The sequence below is a fragment of the Lissotriton vulgaris genome, chromosome 1_1, assembly GCF_964263255.1.
Source record: "Lissotriton vulgaris chromosome 1_1, aLisVul1.2, whole genome shotgun sequence".
In the NCBI taxonomy this organism is placed as follows: Eukaryota; Metazoa; Chordata; class Amphibia; order Caudata; family Salamandridae; genus Lissotriton; species Lissotriton vulgaris.
In genome coordinates, this window is record NC_141685.1 from 582,530,421 (window position 1) to 582,553,037 (window position 22,617).

The following is a 22,617-nucleotide window of genomic DNA, read 5'->3' on the forward strand; positions in this document are numbered from 1 at the left end:
TTTCCTGTTTTAAGATGTTGTGGGTTATTTGCATGATAGTGTTGTGTCTCCATATATCGCAAATGTCCCTCTCCAGGCACTCCAGTGAGTTCCTGATAGCCTTCAGCCCTCCCGATTGTTTAGCAAAACATACACCTCAGATAACCACATTAAAAGTCTCCCACAGTATTACTGAGAATTTCAGTGTTTTCATTGAATGTGAAGTATTCTATAATATCGTTATGGATTTCCTCCCTGAATATAGTATCTAGCAGTGCCTCAAAGGGCAAACGTCAGACAAAGGCCCGGGGGATAGACAGTGGAATTTGTAAATGGAGTAAGACAGGGGCATGATTTGACAATGTGCGAGGTAGGTGTGCAACTGAGGTGATCCAGGTCATGAAGTCACGAAAGACCAACAAAAAGTCTAGTCTGGACCATGAAGTGCCCACCCTGTCCTGTGGGTGTATTTGCCTCCCAGCATCAGCTAAGTAATTTTCATGGGAGAGTACCCTAAGTGATGCCCTTACCCTCAGATGTAAACTACGCGAGGTGCCCAATTGGTCAAATGTATCATCCCTGATGGCATTAGAATTCAAACCCCAAATTATATTAGTGTTCCCAAGCTCAGCGATGTTGGACCAGATATCAATTAAGAACTCAGAATCGTCTTTGTTAGGGCCACAGACTGCTACCAACATGACCTCTCTCCCATGTAGCAAATAAACATATTGGCATTTGTCTACATTAGGTATCAGCATGTAACAAATGTGGCCACTCCTCTTGTGTCCCAACCCCTGAAAGGCCAATTAATCATTGTCCCTTAGACTAGCATCAGCAGATGTATGAGGCAAGGCCGCCATGGAGCATCGCAGACCACCATGTTTCTTAACTTTAAAGGCAGATTTGGAATCAGTAAAGTAATGTGATTCCCCTTCACATGAGACACGGAGCTTGGAGGGATACATGAGCGCATACGACAAGCTTGTCTACTGAAAAATCCGTTTCGCTGGCAAAAGGTCTCTGCGGGCAGCCTGAACCAAAGGAGTAAAGTCAGGGTAAAATTAAATGTTGTTATCTTGATGTTAGAAGGTCTCACCCTCCCGCACAAGATGTAGGATCACGCCCGGGTCCCGATAATTCAACAGGCATGCTACAATAGGTCATGGAGTACCACCCACTAACGGGCTGGGACCAAGAGAGTGATGGGCCTGCTCCACTAAGACCACAGCATCTAGGTCTTGGCCAAAGAGCTCATGCAGCAGTGATTCAACAAAATCCTCCATCCTGGATATCGCAGTGGTCTCCGGAATGCCAGTTATAGGGAAGTTGTTACGTCTAGAATGGCCCTCCAAATCTTCGTATTTAGCCTTGATTACATTTAAAAATTCATTCATTCGTAGTTGGTGTTCTATGGATTCCGCTTGATAGTCATTTAAATCAGAGACTGTTTTCAGGCTGATTTTCTCTGGTTTCATGTGTATCTACCTGCTGTTTAATATGGCCTAGAAGGTCAAGTTCGGAGTCTATCGTTTTTAGGTTAGTCTTCACAACAATAAGGATCACACGGAGGTCTTCATTCTACAGTGTCTGCTTTTCCAGATTTGTTGCGTGGGATTCAGAGCCCACTCCATGATCCACTTGGCGACTGAGCCGTCTGTTTTAAGAGTTGAGCTTGGATTGTTGTGTGTCATGTTTTCCCATCTTGGGCCAGTCGGAACATCTAAAGTAGGGCAACAGGAGACAGGACCCACGAGGCCCCGACCCCCCGGCGCAACACAGGGGGGTGTACAGCTACCAATGCTAAAGTGGATGAAAGAGCACTTCAGGCAAGATATGATGAACCCTACCACACCCTGCCTTTTCTCCTCCCCAGTGGGAACTTGCAGGATCAGTGCCTCATCTGGCAGCCAGCAGGCACAACAACCTAATACCAAATATCAGACGCAAAATGAAGCGAAGAACATTCCACTCAGGTCTGGTATGGCTACTCGAGATATCCACTATGTACTCCAAGCACAGTGTAGCTGAGAGCAAGGTCGAAGAAGCAGCTGTTCTAGACCTTCGGCCTGCCCCTCACTGAGCCAAGCTAAAGAATCGGGGAGCAATTTCATGAATTCACGGTTGTTGCTGACATACCCAGTATACCCAGACTGGATAGACAAAACCTTGCAGCGTCATGCTCAGTATATATAGATCCAGTAGCAGCCATCCCCCCGGAGCCCAGCACTCCTTGGTTGTCTCGGCAGCACACAGGAAGCCCATACCCCAGCCCATACCCAGGCGCACTCAAGAGCAGTACACAGCCTCCGCTACCAACTCCACTCAAGCCACAGCGGCAGCCGGCACCCAGGTTGGTCACCTCCCTGCAGGTCTTTACAGAGCACCTTAGCTAGCGAGCATGGGACCAATGGGCGGGCAGTGGTGGGGGGACTCTCACCCCAACCTGCTTTCTTACAGCGCCGTGGCCCACCAAAGATGCCTCAGCATAAGACCCGAGGCATGCCTGTACAGCCCTGCTGGGACCTCAGCCACCACAGAGCACAACCCCCAGGGATCAGCCGTCTCCCAGGCTAGGACCACCAGAGGCGGAGGCCTCGCTGCTGTTCACGGCACAGCTCCCACTCTGTTGGTTCTCCACTCCGGGCGACCAGGCCCTGAAGGCTCGCGAGCAGGCTCAGCTCTCCTCCGCCTTGCAGTCGGCTCCAGCCAGGCACTCAGCAGGCAAATCACTCTCAGGCAGGGATTGTGGGGTATTCTAGTGACATGCTGAAATAAGGTTCTCCTGGATTGCTCCAATTTAAAGTGGAATGCGCTCTGGCCCTCACCGGGCAATTTGTGCCAGCCATTGCGGCATGCTCAGCAACCATGCAAGTAGTTCACGCGATCTGTTCACAGTGTCTATAGCATCTCAGAGGTGGTCTCCATACAATTGGGAGAGTTAAGGTAGCTTGGCAGTGGTGCCCATATGTTCTGCGGGTGCGACTGTGCGGGCATTAGTTCTCAGTATTCAGACAACTGGATGTGGCACAACACTGCATCCCTGAGCCACACATTCATACAGGGGCTGTGCTTGCAGCCCCTAAATATTGCTACTCTCTGCTTTGCCAGTATGAGTAGCTAGCAACCAATTTCCTGTGCTCCATAAGGGCCACCGGTGGGGCGCGTTCAAGTCCGCAATCAATCATGGAGTCCAACACATCGAACATGGATTCCCAGAATCCACCTTCTTGCACCTGGCCTGGGAGTGTGTGGAGGAGGCCTCAGGTGCTCGTCAGCGCCCACACCGTGCATCCTCACTTAATCTGGCTCGGTTCATCCACACAGGGGTTCTATTCAGCCTATGAAGGAACTTGTAATGAATAAGTCGCAGCCAATAATTGGGTGACATCTCCTTGGTCTGCGAGCAGCAATAAGTCCCTGTGCCCTCCTTGAAGGGACTTCCTCGCGCTGCACGGGGGAACAGAAATCGGTGACACACGCTGCACTGCAGCGTACAGATGGGTAAAAGTTTCTGTGGTGAAGCATTCACCAGAAATTTCTCCAGCACCTGGAATATTGGTGGCGCCACTGGGAAGGAAATAAAAGGAGCATGCAGTGCTGCTCTCAGCTGATAGTTGGTCCGCCTGTTCAGAATCCAGGTGTTGTCATACCCAAGCGCACTGCTGGGGAATGCCTGCCCATTGCCTTGAGCTGGAGCTTCCTCAGCATTTGGCACGGTATTCATGGCAAAGGGCAACTATGAGTGACATCGAGGGAGCAAAGAAAGTCTCCAGACAAGCTCTGCGCTTAAGTTCCCGCCACGACCACACTGTGCAGCATACCGTATTGGGGTCTAAAAAAATCGCCATGTGCAATGGTGTTAGTTCCGCCGAATCACCCTCAGGGGAAGTGTGTGCATGAAGAGAGTCGGGTATACCCAAAGATATCCAAATTGAGCCTGAGCGCAGTTATGGTACAGTTCCATATCTGGGGCTCCCATGCCTCCCTGCTCTAACGAAAGCATAAGAATCTCCCAAGCAACCCGGGGCTGCCTGCCAACCCATGTCAGAGATATCGAATTCAAATGTAGTCGCCGTTTAAATTCAGTGGTGAGGGTGAATGGCAGGTTAACGAACACATACAAAAACGTAGGCAGAACCACCATCTTGGCAATGGCCAGCCGGCCCGACAGTAACAGTGGGAGTGTCTTCCACCTCTTTAATCTGCCCTCCAGTCAGTCCATGAGCATGCCATAATTATAGTTCTATAGTTCTTTTATATTACAGCTGAGCCGGATCCTCAGATATTTCACCGGGGAATCTGCCCATTTAAGTGGGAACTCCGACTTAAACGGGTCAGTGGCAGGAGTGAGCAGGAAGACAGTGGATTTTCCCCAATTTATTGTAACACCTGATATGCTACCAAATTGGATAATTTCCCTAATGAGAGGGTCCAAATATTCCTCTTGGTGTTGGACGTATAGGGCCACGTTGTCTGCGTACATAGATACCAGATTCGCCCAGGGAGTCAAATCTGAGCCGCACCGAGCCTGGTGCTGCCTCAGCCTAGGCGCTTGCAGCTCCGTCGCCTCTGCAAATAGAAGGAGGGGAAGCGGGCACCCCTGCTGTGTACCCCGAGCCACTGTGATAGAGGGGGGACACTGATCGAATGATCCTCAATCTCGCTGTCAAGGGGAGTACAGCAGGGCGATTTACTTTGGAAAGAAGAGGCTGATGCAGATACGAGAGTGGAGTGTAAATAGGTACGGCCACTCCATGGTGTCAAAAAAACAGCAGCCGTGGGAAGAGAGTGGTCCACTACCTGCATAGTCAAGAAAAAGATGCAGAGGTTAGGAGCGATGCTCCATCCAGGAATGAAGCTGCACTGGTCAGGCCGCAGCACAGCGGGTAGTAGGGAGAGCAATCAGATTGTCAGAAGTTTCGTATTAATTTTATTGTTGAGATTAATCATCGACAGCGGCCGGTACGAATCGCATAGCTGTAGGTCTCTGTTGGGTTTAAGGATAGTGACAATTAACGTCACCCAGAGAGAGGGGGGCATTGTACCCCGCTTCAGAGAATCCTAGTACATATTGAGGAGTTGGGATACAAGACGTGTTGCATATTTCTTATAAAACAAAGCTGTGAGGCCATCCAGCCCGGAAGTTTTGTCGCCAGTCATGGCCCTAATCACCCCAATTGCCTCCTCCTCTGAAAACGGCTCCTCAAGATAGCTGCACTGCCCATCACTTAGCCAGGCCAATTCAATCAATTCAAGGAGTGGGAGTGCCTCCGCCTGTCGCGCAGAGTACAGCGAGGTATAGAATGAAATTACTTCTGCTTGTACAGCCCTCCTGGTCGGCGATCACTTCATCGTCGCCATTACGCAGTTCGCTTATGTATTAACTAGCCAATGTTTTTTTCAGGAGACCTGACAGCGTATGCCCGGTCACCTTACTCGTAGTTGCAGGCATGTGCTTCCTTGTGCAGGTAGTGCGTCTCTCTGAGTGTGGCCTCCTCTGCTATTTTCCCTTTAATTCGCCCCAAGGTTGCTGGTTGATTGGACTCAAAGTACCCCGCTTTAAAAGTCTTACATAATAGTGATAGATTCCACAGTCCCAATGTTTAACTCAAAATACTCGGTTATGTTAACTGGAATTGCCTCCCAAAAAGACCTGATTACGGAGTGCACCGGACGGCTTAAGGGCCTAGGCGCCGCTTCAGGCAGTGAGAATTCTAGCAACACCTGGCATGATAGGAAAGAGATCGGGCCAATTGGGCAATCCTGAGCAGCCACATGTCCACATCGTGCGACGCAAGCCCATAATCTATCCTGGACCAGGTGCCCGCCGCAGAGACACAGGTGCCCTCTCGGCCGTGTGAATGCAGACGTCGCCAGACATCTACCAGGAAATGGTGTTCCATAGTGGATAGCAGTTGTTCCGTGGCCCGCAGGTGGATCAACAGATCGGTCCATGTTAGAATCAAGAATAACAATAAATAAGTGTCCCCCCCACAGTATGGCCCCAGGGCCAAGTGACTCAGTCAGCCTCCAAACCTCACTGAAAAAGTGCGGTTTGGGAAACGTATACCGATACAAGCCTCACCAATTGCCTCCCAAACTCTCCAGCGTCAATTACATACCACCAGGTGGATCGCATAGTGCGGTGCGTTTGCGCCATGGGAGTCCCTTCCGGAGAATGAAAGCTGTACCTCTGGCGTAATTGGAGTAACCTGCTATAAATTTATCTCCCATACAGCCCGCCTGTTGTCACGTGCAGCTGGTGCACGCTAAGTGCAATTCCTGCAAGAAGCAGATGTCCAGTCCGTGCCTATTGAGATATGCCGCAAACAGTCACACCTTTCGGCAATCATTTAGTCCACATACATTCCACGCTACTGTTTTAACTGTGGTCATGCACTTGGCGGTCTCACACAGGTCTTGCATTTCCGGGCTTTCTCAGCACATTACCTCGCCAAATTGGTGTTGTGTAGGGATCAGAGAGAGAAAGAAAGAAGAAAGGAAGGAAGAAACAATAACGAGCACATTGCATCTCACCAATTCTGTCCCGCACCCACCAGCCCAATCCCCACCCACTACAGCCCCCTAACGTGGCTGAAAGGCATTACCCCTACCCCAAACAGGCCCACAGTGGCCAACAGTTAGAGCAAACATAGGGCTCCTCCCTGGGCATGACACCAGGTGCTCGACACCTCCCAGCAGTTGTGTGCTGGGCGGATGGACGAAAAGCCTTCAAAAGGAAAATCCACTCAATCCTTCGAGCAAGCAGAGCAAGTGCAGTTATTTCGATATGGACAGGCATCCTGGGGAAGAGTAGGTGGATTGTGGGGAATCATCCCTGCCCGGCCAGGGATGTTGCTGCCCTGCCAGTGTATTGCAGATCGTCCAGAGTCTCAGTCATTCTCATTGAGAGGATCACCTCCCTCAAGACCTCCATCCGTACATGCAGCCAATGCAGGGCGCTTGCGGGAGCAGGCAAACTTGGTGGCTAATTTAGGGTCAGTGAAAAACACAGTCTTGCCTGAGTGAAAGATATGGAGCTTTGCCGGACTGACGAAGGAATCCCTAATGTCCTGCTGCTGCAGCACTCTCTTCTCCAGTACAAACTCTTTCCTCGCAGCCTGCACTGTTAGGGTAAAGTCAGGGGAAAAAAAAGAGATCACGCTGCCCTGATAGCTCCTTCCTCGCAGGTCTCTAGCTCCGTGCAGCACTGCATAAAGATCGTGGTTATTCAGCAGGTGCGCAATGATTGGCCTGGCTGAGGCTCCCAGCGGTGGTCGGGGACCAAGCGATATGTGAGCACGTTTCACAACGCAGACCAGTGATTAGGAGCCTCCAAACAGAGCCCTGAGCATTTCCTCAATGTAGTCTTCGACTCTGTTCATATCTGTGGACTCTGGGATTCCGACGATGCGCACGTTATTGTGGTGCGAACTCGCTTCGAGGTCTTCATTCTTACTTCTGATCACTTTAAACACTTTCTTCATGCAGAGCAGATTTTCCCAGGTGGCAGTGCCCTGGTCCCCCGGAGTGAAGATGCGTTAAATGACCTCAGTCATGTGCTCATGGCGGTCTGACATGGAGTCCATTTTCAGATCTATGACCGAAAAGGAGTGCCGACATGTCAGCACAACATGTTCATAGTTTTTCTATGTCCTCCCCCCGGCCTCAGCGGTCCCACTGGTCAACCTTCCTCAAGCCTTAACTTGCGGGGCTGCCATGTTGCTGTTTCATGCAGAGCCCGTGGCCATTCCCTGGCATTCCTTATCCCCCACGGGGCATGCGACTCTCACTCACCAGGGCACGTCTGTTCACTGCTGGTGGTTTTGGAGTCTGGTGGTTTGAGGCAATAATGTCTGCTCGCTCAACACGATAATTGTCGGATTGTCCATCCAGCCTGCAGAGCCTCAATAAGTGGTGGCACTTTTGCAGCCACCACTTTAACGTCCCCCCCCCCCCCCTAAAAGGAGCAACTTAGCGGTCAAAGGGAACAGCGCAGCTGTTTTCACAAGAGCAAGATATTTTGAAGTTGCACAGTCCATGGAACAAGAATTATGCAAATTGTGTCATATTTAAATGAATTGTTCCAAGTCTGTACAGCAAAATCACTTCTGAGAATTAGGCCTTGAGAGAAGATGAAGATGATAGAATATATTCAAGTGTAAATTAAAGGTTTTAATTAAACATAGCCGTTATGATTTGGTGACTGTATACAAAGATACAATCATGGCAAAAGCACAAGAAAAGTTATGAGGCAGCGTACAACATTTATGTATGGACAATTCAATTTCACGGGTTAAATGTATCACATATAGAGGTGCAATCAGTTCAGATGAGCAAAGCGCTAACTGGAAAGGATGGCGCAGTAACAAGTATACTTTGAAGCTGAAGAGCAAATCCAAGCATCCACCTTACTTGGGTTTGGCTGTAGTAACACTTCTGTCTGCTTCATGATTTTTTCTGTCCATTGTTTAGTGCACTCTGCCTTGCTCAAAAGATTCTCCAAGTGAGCATCCAATTCTGTCTTCTCAGCCTGCCCAAGCTTTTCCTCTGTGAACTGTCAAATTACAGAAACTGTGTGTCAGCATCACAAATTAAGAGCACATCAAATATATGCATTAAAGGGAAATCACGGGTGACGGGTATTAATTTCAAAGGTAGCAAATGTGTGTATCTTTTGTAAACATAATAGACTACATTTTTATTTAAATTGGTTTATACACTACTAGTCAGAAACAAACTAAGACATTTTCCTTTAAAACAACATTAAAGCAAGGAGATTTGAAGTGAAGCTGCCTCTCACCCTCGTTACAGGAGGTGTCTCTCCTCCTGTTTCCTGCCTGCCTCACCAACGCTGGAGAGCGCCTGAAGACCCCACCCACCACCAACTACGCCGGCCAGGCCTGACCAGACTGCAACTTCCAGTAGCCCCACTGGCGGTCACTCTTTCACACCTTCTGGTGCCGGATAAAGTTCGCCTGCAGCTCCCCGCATTACAGGAAGTGCGCAAAAAGAGCTGGCCCAATGGTGTCCTTGCTCATTAGAGCCCAGAGGAGACTGGTCTGGGCCACCCCTCTTTTGCCTGGCCCCTAGTTTATGGTACTGTTCTCCTCTGCCCGTACACTTCCGCCGCCTGCTGCTCATGCGCGGCCTTCTGCCCATACCTCAGCGCTACCTGCTTGCCCTGCCCCACGCTGCCTGCTGCCCCTGCGCCGCCTGCTCCCCCTGTGCCACCTGTTGTCCTTGTCACTGCACTGCCTGCTGCCCCAGCACTGCCTACTGACCTGGTCCCTGCACTGCTGGCTGTTCCTGCTAACTCTGTAAACACAGAGGTTCTACTTTAGTGCGCTTTGCTTTTATTATTCCCTTTCTATGTTAAACAAGGTGCATTATGAAAACATACAAGATAATGTTCAAGGTCACCCTCAGAAGTCATATAGATTTTTCCGTTTGCTTGCCCAGATTGGGTGTGTTGTAGGGCCAAATGTTTGCACATGTGGTTTCCTGTGTACTGTGCAACAAAAGACTGTACAAGTCCAAAGTGACACAAAGGTAGGAGAGAAATTAAGTCTAACAAATGATTCCACAGAGTTCTGAGATGCTCTTAGAGGGAAGTGCAGCTATGTGGAGTACAACGTTGGCATTCTTCTAGCAACTAGTGTCCGAACCCGGAACAAGACTCATTGACGTCTCAACGGAGAACACGCTCCGAACTTTCCTCCCCGCACCAGGGCAAGGACTCTACAGGGAGCCTCCGCACCCGAAGACCAACACCCTACAAGGCAGTGTTTACCTTGTATTTAAACACAAGGTTTTATTAGCCTCCGCACCGAAGACCCACACCCTACAAGGCAGCAATTACCTCGCACTCACACATGAGTTGATCACGTACATTTTGAGGATCCCAAAACTGCTTTTGTTACCAAAACTAACAGGGTTTTTTACCGAACTACCTACAAGCGAATTGGCCTGAGGCGCACAAATAGAAACGCACAGATACAATCAGGACCCGTTTCTACTTAACTGGTCTCGAGCGGGCCGGGTTGGAATTATCACCGGCCTAGCGACCTGGAGTGCGCCACCTCAAACCATCAGCCCTGATGAGTCGCGGAATCATTACATTCCCACGCGACAAAACATGTGTCGGCTGGCTATCAAGATTATTAAATGAAGATTGAATCATAAAGACATTGGTGTTTCTCTGACAGCTACAATTTGATCTCTTTGGGTGTCTATTAAGGCACAGAATTAAGGCACAGAATTCTGTACTTTTTGCGTATTGGGTGTGTGCAATAGGCATCTATTTGGTTTTGCACTACTCTAGTCAGGACAAGGGAGTTATACACCAAAGACAACCCCTGCTCAACCTCTAGGCAACGTGACGCAAGCAGTAAGGCTTATCCCGGAGGCAATGTGAGTTAAGTATTAGCACACGCACCCAGCAACAACACCCAAGCCGGGCTCTGGGAAAATGCTGATGCTTCCTGGCAGCATTCTTTTCTTGGCTGACCTGTAGAGAGCAGCAGAGAGCATCAAACGCCACAAGCCGCGGACCACTGGTCGTGAATAGCCGTGAATAGCCGTGAATAACCGAGAGAGGAGAAAAAAGATTTGGCTCTGGCGGCGGTCTGCAGTGGGAGCATCGGGAGCCTTGGAGCCGTAACCGTAGCCGGGTTGTGCCGGTGTTGGGAGTTGCTGGCTCTGGCTCCAGGCATCACAGGAGGGAGCGATACCGGCGGCCTTGAGCTCCGCGGCGACCCGAGGGCACTGTGAAAAGAGCAGAGGCCAACCCGTGCAACTGCCCAGTCGTGCCGCGCTGTGCCGTGCCGTACCGCTTGTGTGACCCTCGGCGTTTGCGGCTCGGGAGGAGCCAAAACCGGAGCCTGAATCAGCTGAACCAGCTGATCAGGAGTAGTGCCGGGAGAAGCAACGGAGTGGAGCTGAGCTCGGGAAGCGGAGCTCTGAAGTGGAGTGGCCGAGTGGTGGAGTGAGAGAAGCGGAGCGGAGGTAGAGGAGCAGCAGCGGAGGTGCCAGCGGTATTGGGGAGGCATTGAGAGGTGAGCCACAGTGACCCCACCCGTGACCCCCGATTCGCGACCAGAGCGACTCGTGACTCACCAGAGCAGAGCCACTAGATCCACCAGAGTCACTAGATCCACCAGAGCAACACCAAACGCCAGCCTCTACCGGCAAAGCATAGACTTGTGGTTCGAGGGACGTTCCCTGCCCACACCGCTCCACTGCCCCTTTGCTGCTCAACAGTCAATAGCCAACGGCTAACAGCCATAACAGCTTTAACAGCTACATCGGGCAATAACTTAATAGTCGTTCCAGCCGGCCAGCCGGTCACACTAGGAAGCAAGCTTAGCCAGTCAGCTTGTCTGCAGCCCCGCGGTGAACAGAGAGCCACGGTAAGAGCGCCAGCACTATGAGACGCTGTTCCAACTGAGCTGATTAGACAAACTGGATTGGAAGACCTGAAGAGAGAGGGCCAGCGGCCTGTGGCTTGAGGCTTGACGGACAGTGGGGGGGGGATGGTGGAATCCTAAGACTGGTACATTGCGAGACTGTATCCCTTCACCTACACCTCGCTTCCGCGATACCGGCCACTGAATAAGCTTTTTGGAACAAAGACTGCACAGTTAAGCGCTTTTCTTAACTTATTGGCTTAACTTACTGGCGTAATTTCAGCATGAGGTCAGGCAAGAAAAGGGTCCACCTCAAGAACAAGCCTAAAACCAAGCGAAAGGCAAATCAGAATGCCGCAGCAACCGCCAACAAAAAGAAAAACGCAAATGAAGCCAGCGGGAGTTGGGACTCATCTCTAGGAGAAATCTGAGTGTCCAGTGACCAAGCCCCAACGGCTGCAGTTTCTCGCCCCAACCTTCGACAACCAAAAATAACATCTAAATTTAATTTTTTGAAAGATCCACTCTCCACTATTTTTTTGACCAGCGGGAAAATCCTGGGCCTCCAAGACTCACTTCTTCCACTATCCCCTTGTGAACTGCCAAAAGACCAACCCTTGGGTCAAGTAAGTGGAACTACGAATCGCTCTTCCACAGCAGACGGTCTACCTGCATCGAGTCCACCTGCAGGAGAAGAAAATAGGGCCCGTGGGTGAAGGTGAGCTAACAATCAAGGCTATTTATTTTATTTATTTATTTATTTCATTTCTAAAGCGCTACAGCTACCCAACAAAGGGTTTCCCGGCGCTGATGATTCAGTGCATTAAGACAGTCAGGTTTCTAGATGTTAAACAGCCAAGTTTTTAAGGCCTTCCTGAATTTCAGGTGATTAGTTTCATGCCTAAGAGTCAATGGAAGAGTGTTCCAGAGGGAGGGTCCAAGGTATGAAAAAGATTTGCCGCCCATTCTCGCCAGCCTGATTTTAGGGATCACAAATTGGTTGGCTGTAGCTGAACGAAGGGTACGGGATGGACGGTAGGGCTGAACAAGGTTTTGTAGGTATTTGGGTGCCTTGTTGGTTGAAATCCTGTGCATAAGGCATAAGGATTTAAATTTTACCCGATTCTCGATTTTTAGCCAGTGCAATTCGCGGATATACTTGGTGGTAGGTGTGGAGATGGGGATTTTCCACAGCAATCTTGCGGCGGCATTTTGCACCGTCTGTAATCGTCGGGTAATGGCCTTGTTGGCCCCGAGATACAGCACATTGGCGTAATCGAGCCTATTTGCAGCCCACCAGCCCCACGGTCAGGCGATAGAGGGGTTTCGCCTGCCCCACATTTATCTTCTTTTCTCACTTACACCAACTCTCCACCGACACCAACCACCTTACCTTCACTTGTAAACAGTCAGGAACCAAAGCATTCTTCGCACAATCTTACTACCTGTAGCGGCAAGGACTTCTCTCAATGGCAAGAAGTCCTGAGCAGCGATAACCCAGAAAATCCAACAGCTCACTGATCGCTGATAAAAGCCTTCAGGACCAACTTGACAGCTCAAAATTTCACCTTAAGCCAACTGAAGAAACGACAAAAGAACAGAGATCCGATGACCATCGGAAGGAGGACGTGGTAACAATATCAAATTTTGGGAGCGACGGCCCCGCCAACTTAACCTATCTGGGTTCACAGGAGTGGGCCGATTTAGTTGCCTCATACATTCCGACCACACTGGCTAACCCATCCTCGCCTACAGAGGAATCAAACAACAAAACCCAGCCTACTAAAAGGGGTTCTGACCGGGAGGACATTTTTTCAAATTCAACCGCTTTACCAAATTCTTCTATGTCTTCAACACCCAACAAACTGACAACCCAAAAAATGTCCCTACCCAGGATTCAAGCATCAGACGCGTCAAACACGTGGGACATTCGTTTAAACACCATGCAACGGACCGTAGACACTCTCCACTTGCAATCTGACAAAATGGACCTACAGCTGATTTTACTCGACACCTTGGCTGTCTTTGTTGGCGGATAGATGAGAAACTTGGTCAATTACACTCTTTAATTAGCAGAGCCCAGCAAGAGGCAAAGCTGGTATGCAGCTGCGGTCCTATCATAGACAAACTGGCAGCACTTCCAGAAATAGTATCCTCTCTGATAGAAGGGTTGCCAAAAGGGGTCAATGTAAGCCCCTAGCACATCAATCCCGGCGAAACAGCATTCCTTGTACTACCAACAGGAGGGCCCATCACAGCCAGTATTGCAGACAAGGTGGCACTGGTTCCGCCATCGGATTCTCAGGTGCTGCCATAGAGTGACCTGACAACAAGCTCCTCTCCACTTCCGAAGGTTAATACGCCGCCCCTAAATGTGAAAGGGCGGCGGCAGCAAAAAAGGAAAGGCCGTAAAAAACGAAAAAACCACAAGCATGCCAGAAGTTTACCCACTTTTTAAGTCAGGAAAAAGACAGGAGCAGCAAAACCTGGGCCCAATTACAGTAAACAACACCAGCGGAGAATTAATCTCTACGGGGTACAGATCTTCCTCAAATGGAGTACACGCAGTAGCACCCATAGGGGCATCTACGCAGGATGATGGTAATGACACTGGAAACCAAAACACGATGGAAAACTGTGGCCCTGATAAAGAGAACAATGCTAGTCCCATCAAACTACTATCAACATTCGAACCAAGGGGACTGCAGCTGAAGCATAGTATGGACTTGGCACGGGAAGTTTCTATTATCACCCACTGTGAAAGATCTCGAGCTCAAGGACAGAGGAAAACAGGGCTCCCGTGCCTTCAAAATCCGTTATATTCCACCATAGCGAGTATCCCTACAGTTCCATCTGCTCCCGTTTCCAAGAATCTCTCCTCCGGGGACACTCTCACAGGAATCACACCTCAGTCCAACAACAGAAACTTAAGGACCCAAGTTCTTACCCACCTGCCAACAGTACAGTCGAATGATCCAAACAGGAACTCTACCATTATCCTTTTCACTCCAGAGTACGAATCAAAGGGCCCATTCGACATACTGAATAGAGGGAACTTACTACGGCTACTTAGCACCATACCAGCGCTTAACGACCTATCCTCAGCTGACCTCTCTATAGATTTCATAAAAACTGACAGGACTTACGGCAACGAAGCGATAAAAGCAACATGGATTTTTTCCGAAATTGCAAATAAAATCTTAAAAGAGGAAAATCTCCTTAAAACATGGGGGATCAAATCTGCGGCATACATAGGATATCCGCTGCCCTTGCTGGAGAGACCTAAGCAGCTACTACCTACAACAACTCCGAAGACAAGGTCGGTGCTGAGGGGCGCACTGGGTCAATCTCCTACAACGTTCAGGCAGCGCTGACTAAAAACAGCTTAATGATCGCCAACTCGTACAGCGCGATCGAACACTGGCTTTTCAGAATAAGCAACACACCAAGTATTCCTCAATGACAAGGAAACTTAACGGAGACAGGCCTGCACTCGGCCACACCACACCTGGAACTATGCTCATGGAATCTAAATGGGCTCAACAACAAAGCAGCAGACACAGACTTCCTACAATACGTGAAATCATTTGAGATCATCCTCCTCCAGGAAACATGGCTGGAGGAGCCGGTTCACATAGAGGGATAGACCTGCTACCATTCCCCAGCCACAAGGAAAAGCAAGTTCGGACGGCTGGCAGGCGGCCTAGCAACCTACATCAAAATCTCAACTGTTGGCAATGTGCAGGTACTCACCACCAACTCTCCGGCTATTAACACAGTTGGGATTTCATAAAATTTTGGGGGAATGAAGAAAGAGGTTCAGTTGATCAACACCTACATTAACCCAAAGAAGAAGAAACAAGAGGTGAAACGCCTAATGGACCACCTATATTATGTCATGACTATGCAAACCTAACCCAATTAATTCTTTCCGGAGACTTTAATCAATGTATTTTAGGGTCATCCCTAGACAGTGACATACAGGCCCAGTCTTACCACTAGAATATTCCAATCCAATCATTCAGCAGCCAAGGTAAAATTTCCAAACTTGCAAAGGAGCTGCTGGAAGACTTGGAACACATGGGCCTGAGGGTTCTAAATGGAAGATTTCCTGAAGATTTTCCATCTGTGGCCTCGTTCAACTCCGGCAACGCAACCTCTACAATACACTTTACGTTAGTCGCTCTTCCACTTTTTCACCATGTACTGGGCTTCAACCTAGGGGACAAGGGAGATAGTGACCATCGCCCCCAAGAAGTCTCTTTTTGTGCCCTTCCGGACCTAATTCTTTCAAACCCAACAGGACCACATGCCAGTTATACCATAAACCTTAAACAAATCAAAACTTCGGTCGCAAACACGGTGGAGGTACTTCAAATAGCAAAATCTCAACTAAACAGCCTAAACTATCCTTTGAGAAACCCAGTAGCAGGATGGGAAAAATTCACGGCCGATTTTGCAAACAAATACTCAACAACTGTACGGCATCTTCCATCTTTTGGCTCCGGTGTCACATGGAATACCTCAAGGACACATAAATTGGCCTTACAAATCCACAAAAAAGCAATCAACAAATCCCTAAGACTGTTGAGAAAAAGCCCGGGGGACGGTGTTCTTCTTGCACAGCTTCATCAGCATCGGCAAGACCTAAAAAAACTGAAATGGGCAGTCAAAAGATCCAACGAAGACGACTTTTGGGCCAAACTTCACTTTGATTCTAGGGGAAACAATAGCGCCCATTTTTGGTCCACAATAAACAAAATGTTAAATCGTAAAAACTGTGGAATAACATCCCACATAACTAAATGCTCATGGGAATCTTTCTTAGACACACACTTCAACCAACAGGTCGCTATAACAAGCAAGCCCCATGTTGCACTAGAGGTCCAACCCCCACAAATAACAACACTATGTGAAGAATTCAAATTTGGAACTACTGCGGCTTTACTCAGGAAACTAATCTCCAAAGGAAGAAAAGATGGCGCAGCAGGGCAAAACGGAATTCCTCCGGCCCTCTTTAAACTGGAGCCGGAATACTGGGCAGAAACGATGACCCCCCTCTACATGTCTGTTAGCCATTCGGGGTGCCTTCTTGCCTCATGGAGGGGCTCAACCATTTCACCAATATATAAGGCGGGAGACAGGACATTACCAATAAACTACCGCCTGACAGCACTTTTGGATATTGAGGCTAAATACTTCGCGGGGCTCTTACTGACCCAGCTGCGCGAAAGGGCAACAAATCGCAACTTAATCCCATCTAGCCAAACGGGATTTTGCAGAGACACTGAACAACAACAAATCTGCTGGCAATTTCGCTACGTATCGAGAAGGCAAGGGGGAGTAAACAGGCTCTCCACCTTTGTTTTGTGGACTTCAAGGCGGCATTTGACAATGTCAACCGGGGCAACCTTTGGAGAAAACTGGCCTCTTGGGGGATCCCCGCGCCTCTACTAAACCTCTTGATCGAATTGCATACCAACACGTGGGTTCAGGTAAAGCTCGGGAATGGCACATACCTCTCTAGGCGTATTCCGACTACAAAAGGTTTTAAAGCAAGGGTGCGTTTTAGAGCCCACCCTTTTTAATCTATTTACAGCCGACCTGCCACCTGCTCTAGAGGCTTGCAATGCGCACGCACCCCGTCTGGGGGGCAAAGCGCTACCCAGCATATCCTATGCAGACGACGTGGTCCTGGTTAGCCACACGAAAGAAGGTCTCCAGAATCTCATCAACACGCTGCACGGATACGCCGAAGCAAACCTACTAGAAGTAAACATCGACAAGACCAAAGTTTTCTATAACTGGGAATAAAAAGCCGCACACATGGTTTCTTGGAACGAAGGTTGTCGCAAACTGCTCTGAATACAAATATCTTGGAATCCTAGTCGACAAAGGCGGTCGCTATTCAAACCAACTAGAGGCCATTAAGAGGAAAGGTATGCTGATAGCTACGACACTTAAACAGCTAAAGTCAAACTTGAATGGTCCTACTCTTCTGCCACTGCTCCGCGTGGCTCAAGTCAAAATAGAGTCATCTATCACGTACGGCAGTGAGGCTCTAAGAGGTACAGATGCGAAACTGCAGGACATAATCATTACAAAGGCCTACAGACTTCTCTATAACCTGCCAACCTACACCTCACACGCCCAGATCCGGCTAGAATTCGGACTGACCTGCCAAACGTTTGCAAGAAGAGGGGCATATTTAAAGTGTTGGCATAAAATAAAGAATTCACCAGAAAACACATTGAACCATCAGCTCTGGCAAGACTTGAGCAGCTTCTCCAAATTGCCGGCGAAAGAATACTTAGAGGAGTCCCTAACTGTCACAGGTCTGAAAGAATTATGGGAAACTCCACTACCGCACGCGCAATTTAAGCATGTAGTAAACAAGAGCATAAAAAGACACTCACATTTGGAAATTAAAGCCACCTTTTCCCACAGGAGTCACGCCTGGATGACACTGTGCACACATAAATCACCGAGGCTACAAGCTTACTTTGGTCTGGGGTACGGCAGGAAAACCAAAGAAGCCTATTTAAAACATAGGCTTGGAATCCTACCAGCCATACCACATCTACAACCATGGCTGAGAAGGAACTGTGGGTCAAAATGTAGGCTGTGCGGTGCAGGGAACGAAAATCTTGAACATCTGCTATGCACCTGCTTAGGGCTAAAAGAGGAAAGAGTAGCCCTGCTAAAAACTGCTTTTAATGAACAAAGAATTCGCACATGCAGACAAGCAGTTCTCGCTTGTTTTGATCCAGGTCTTCCACAACTAAATGGGAAGTTGGTGAAATTCCTGAAACTAGTGGAGCTGAAACTAATAATCCACAAATTCGCCCCTGACCAGACCTAAGGAACTATGGCCAAGATAAGATGCAATGAACAACGCTCACCTCCCCTATCACATTGATTTTTAGCACTACTACTTTTATAACTAAAGCTCTCTGTTTTTAACTTCTTCTTTTAACTTTTACCTGAGGATACATGCTTTCAATGTATTTTTGTATTGGTTTTAATTAACCTAAAACAATAAAAGTTTACTTACTTACTTACTAGAAACAAGATAGTTATGCTTGCATATAAAAAACAAACCAAACAATCCATTTCATTAGGAGTGACACAATTTGACTGCGGTCACGTTGACAGTATGGAGCCTTTACTGCACTGCAGTTGTCCTAATGGGCTATTAGTTTATGGTTGATTACTATTTATATGATCAACACGACCACAAATTATACATTGACAGGGATGTCTCCCAAATGAGGCAGGTATTGGGGACTAGTTGCACTGCATAAGCAGTGAAAGAAAAGAATAACAGAATGGATGGAGTGCATTGAATTAATCTCGGCCACTGGTAATCACTCAAGGAAGCATTCCAGTCTATTGTACCTATGCTTACTGTGCCATTACAAAGAGGAACCAAAAATAGGAAACTAGCCTTACTGTTGGCCCAAAGTGAACAGCACAGCTCAAAATGATTGGACATGTCATCTAGCGGAACAAGAGCAACCCCAGATTGGTTTGGGTCTTGCAAGGCTTCATAAGAAGGTGTAACATGAGTGGTGACAAACTGAGCCCATGGCCTACATCTGGTCAAACCATACAATGGCCAATGCTGCACAGTTAGAGGAAGGATCCTCAGGAGACCATGTTACTCAATTGGTCCTCAGTGTGACAACACCCCAAATCAAGGGTCCACATCTAATTCCATTTCTCCACATTAGGGCGAACAACTTCTACTCAACACACAATTCAACTCTCACTCATCCTCTTCCTCCAAGGTAAGTGCTGCTGAGACTTAAACGGTTATGCAGGCAAAAACAAAAATGTGTCAAACTCTTTTTCTTCGCAGCTGCTATAATGCATTAAGCATTGTGGCTATGCAGTAAGCCTTTTTCTGTGGTTGCTTATGCAACTGCCTGCATGGACGTCTTCCAGATTAAACGTTTAGTCTCATCTGTGCACCCTAAATTCCTCTGTAATGACGGCTTTTAAATGAGTAATATGTGCCTAAAACCACGTTTCCCCTTTCCAATCACATGCTCTCTCCAGAAATCCTAATGCAGTTTGGGAGGTGTTGACAGCTTGGAACACCGTGGGCAATCTGCTCTTGACTTAAGGAGAGCCCACATTTTAGGAGCCAGATAAAGTATCTTCCGAAATAATAGAATTGAAAAATACTGATCCACATGCTCTCATGATGGAACCACTCAAACAATATTGTCAAACAGTTACAATCATTTGCAATGCAAGTTTATGGATTAGACACAATGCTCTAGTAAGGAAGAATAAACGTCCCAAAAACTTTTAGAAATGCCACAGTCTTATAAAACATTCAATAAGTATGAAAGGCAAATAAAGGGCAGCTTCCTCTTTGTATATAGATTTAATGAATCAAAAAGCACATGTATGTGGGTAGCGCTTGTCACATATACCCCTCGTAATAAGGACACTGGAGTCGGAGATGCTGAAAACACGTCTTCCTTTATTCCCTGCCAGCTTCTCACTGGCTTACAGACTAGTTCCGTTTCCGGTTCCTGTTTCCTCTATTGTCCTTTCCTGTTCGCCTGTCCTGTCCCAAGACAGGGGTCAGGCGAGACGACACAACATCTCCCCCTTTTGTACAAAGTCTCACCTTCCTTTACATTTCTTGAACGAGGCGCCGTGGTTTTCTTATCAGGCGCTGTGGACGTCTCTCTCGCCCTGGTGCTTGGACGGGATGGTTGACGGCACTGGTGATTCGTGTGGGACTGTGGCGGTTTTGGTCACTGCTATCACTTTGGCTTGCTGAGTAGCTTGAGACTTGGCTCAAGGAAGTCTTGTGGTTGCTGCGTAGATTGCATCTCTTGAAGTGCGAGATATTCCTTGTTATCTGCTTGTGGTCAGCCTTTGCCGTGATCATAGTTCCTTTCCTTTTGCTGACTTGTAGGGGAATGTCAAGATATCGACCGTCTACCTTTGCTCGCCGGTCGCTTCGGACTATCACCCAGTCCCCTTCCTGAATGTCAGCTTCCTTAGCGCGTCTGCGCCGGTCGGCATATGTTTTCATTTTGAGTTTCTTCTCGTGGTCCATCTCGACTAGTGTGTTGTGATCAACAGTGATGGTTCGTGGTTGGAGTGTAGTGTTCACCATGGGTAGTCGAGTGCGGGCGCCCTTCCCAGCATCACGGTGGCCGGGCACTGATTTGTAGTGCTGTGTGGCGTGGTTCGGTATGCCCTTAGTACCTCATTCAGTGTTTGTTGGATGTCTCGGTGTGTTAGCTCAGCTTGCTGAATTGCTTTTTTAAGTGTCCCCATAAATCGTTCCACCATGCCGTTGGCCTGAGGCCATAGTGGAGTGATTTTCTGATGTTTGAAATTGAGGTGGGTCGCAAAGTCTGTAAATTCATGGCAGTTGAATGGGGGCCCATTGTCAGATTTCACTCGTAGGGGAATGCCCCATGCCGCGAAGATTTCATCCAGTACTGGGATGACTGTCGTTGCTCTGGTGGAGGTTATCAGGTGTGCAAATGGGAATCGTGAGTACTCGTCCATGACGACTATGATATATTGTCCTGACTGCAGTGGTCCGAAGAAGTCGACTGCAACTTGTTGCCATACCCCTTCTGGCAGCTCCGACATTTGGAGTGGTGCAGGTGGTTCCTCTCGACTGACCAACTGACATGTCATGCAGTCTTTCAAGGTTGCTTCTACCATTTGATCCAACGTGGGGAACCAGACGTGTTCTCTCAGAGCCTTCTTTGTTGCGTTTATGCCTCTGTGGCCTTCGTGTGCCAAATTGATGACCCCTTGGCGTAACTTGTGTGGAATCACGATCCTCCCCCCTCTCAAGAGGAGCCCATCGGCACTGATGGAGAGTTCATTATGTACGCGCTGGAAAGCTGCGAGGTCGCGAAGGAGCTGGTCGGAGTCCTGAGGCGAACGTTTCACATCCCTCCAGGAGTTCGTGCGGACGCGGGTCATGACTGCCTGCACGAGCGGGTCAAGCGCTGATGCTTCTTGAATGGCTTCCAGAGGGACCGTGGGTGGACATGCTGTGTCAACGACAAAGTGAATGTAGTCGTCAGCTATGGATTGGGCAGCTCGAGCACTGACTAGGGGGTGTCGTGACATAAAGTCAGCTGGATTCTCGGCTTTCCCTGGCTTATGGATAATGGTGACTATGTAATCTTGCAGGCGTAGACCCCACCGTTCAATGCGTGGCGGCATTTTGGCGTTGGGGTTTCCAAAAATCGCGATGAGGGCCTGATGGTCTGTGATGATTGTGAAGTGTTTGCCATAGACAAACAGGTGGAAATGTTTGCATGCCCACACCACCGCTAGGCTTTCTTTCTCTGGTTGGGAGTATGCTTTTTCAGTGTCCGTGAGACTGCGGCTTGCATACGCGATGATGTGACGCTGGTCAGAGTTCTCACGGTACTGAGCCAAGATGGCGCCTAGACCCACCGGGCTGGCATCAACTGTGATTTCGGTTTTCTTTTTTGTGTCGAAGTAGGCAAGATTTATGGCCGACCCAACGGCTTGTTTGATCACTGTGAATGCCTGTTTACATGCATCGGTCCATTCAAAGGGTTGACCCTGGCGTGTGAGTTCTCGTAGGGGGTAGCTGATCGTGGCGTAGTCGCGGATGTAGCGCGTGCAGTAACTCGCCATTCCAAGGAATGAGCGGAGATCACTCACGTCCCGTATGTCGGGGTGTCAGCGAGAGCAGCTACCTTTTCTGGGTCAGGCTTCATCCCTCTCTTTGGAAAAGATGTGTCCATAAAACTTCAGGGTGTCCTTGTGAAATTGGCATTTGCTGGCATTGAGCGTCAGGTTTGCAGTCAGCAGAGCGTGGCATACCCTGTCCATAGCGGTGTCGTGCTCAGTTTGATCTTTGCCAAAGACTAACAGGTCATCACTATAATTGAAGGCGTTGGGGATGCCTTGTATGACTCGTCGGATGGCTTCCTGGAAGATCTCGGCGGCCGAGGAAATGCCAAAATTCAGACGTTTGTAACGGAAAAGGCCTTGATGTGTGGTAAACGTCGTGATATATCTCGATTTTTCATGAAGCTCCAGCTGATGGTAACCTTTGTTGAGGTCGAGCTTGGAGAACACGGTGGCGCCATTGAGTCTCGTGATCATATCACTGATGTGGGGCCCTGGGTGGCGCTCCCGCTCAATGGCAGTATTGGATGCGTGCATGTCCACACACAGTCTGACCTTGTCCTGTCCC

General features: G+C 48.6%; 1 protein-coding gene across 2 annotated transcripts in view; it reads right to left on the bottom strand.

Annotated features, from left to right (window-relative positions):
- The window catches only part of SH3GLB1 (SH3 domain containing GRB2 like, endophilin B1), a 289,157-nt gene that overhangs the window by 219,565 nt on the left and 46,975 nt on the right, over window positions 1-22,617 (bottom strand). Inside the window, exon 2 of one of the 2 annotated variants that reach the window (XM_086953975.1) lies at window positions 8,398-8,539. The exons of the other annotated variant lie outside the window; for it this stretch is intronic. Within the exon in view, the coding sequence (XP_086810101.1) occupies window positions 8,398-8,539 (142 nt within the window). The remainder of the gene's footprint in view (window positions 1-8,397; window positions 8,540-22,617) is intronic. 2 annotated transcript variants of the gene reach the window in all.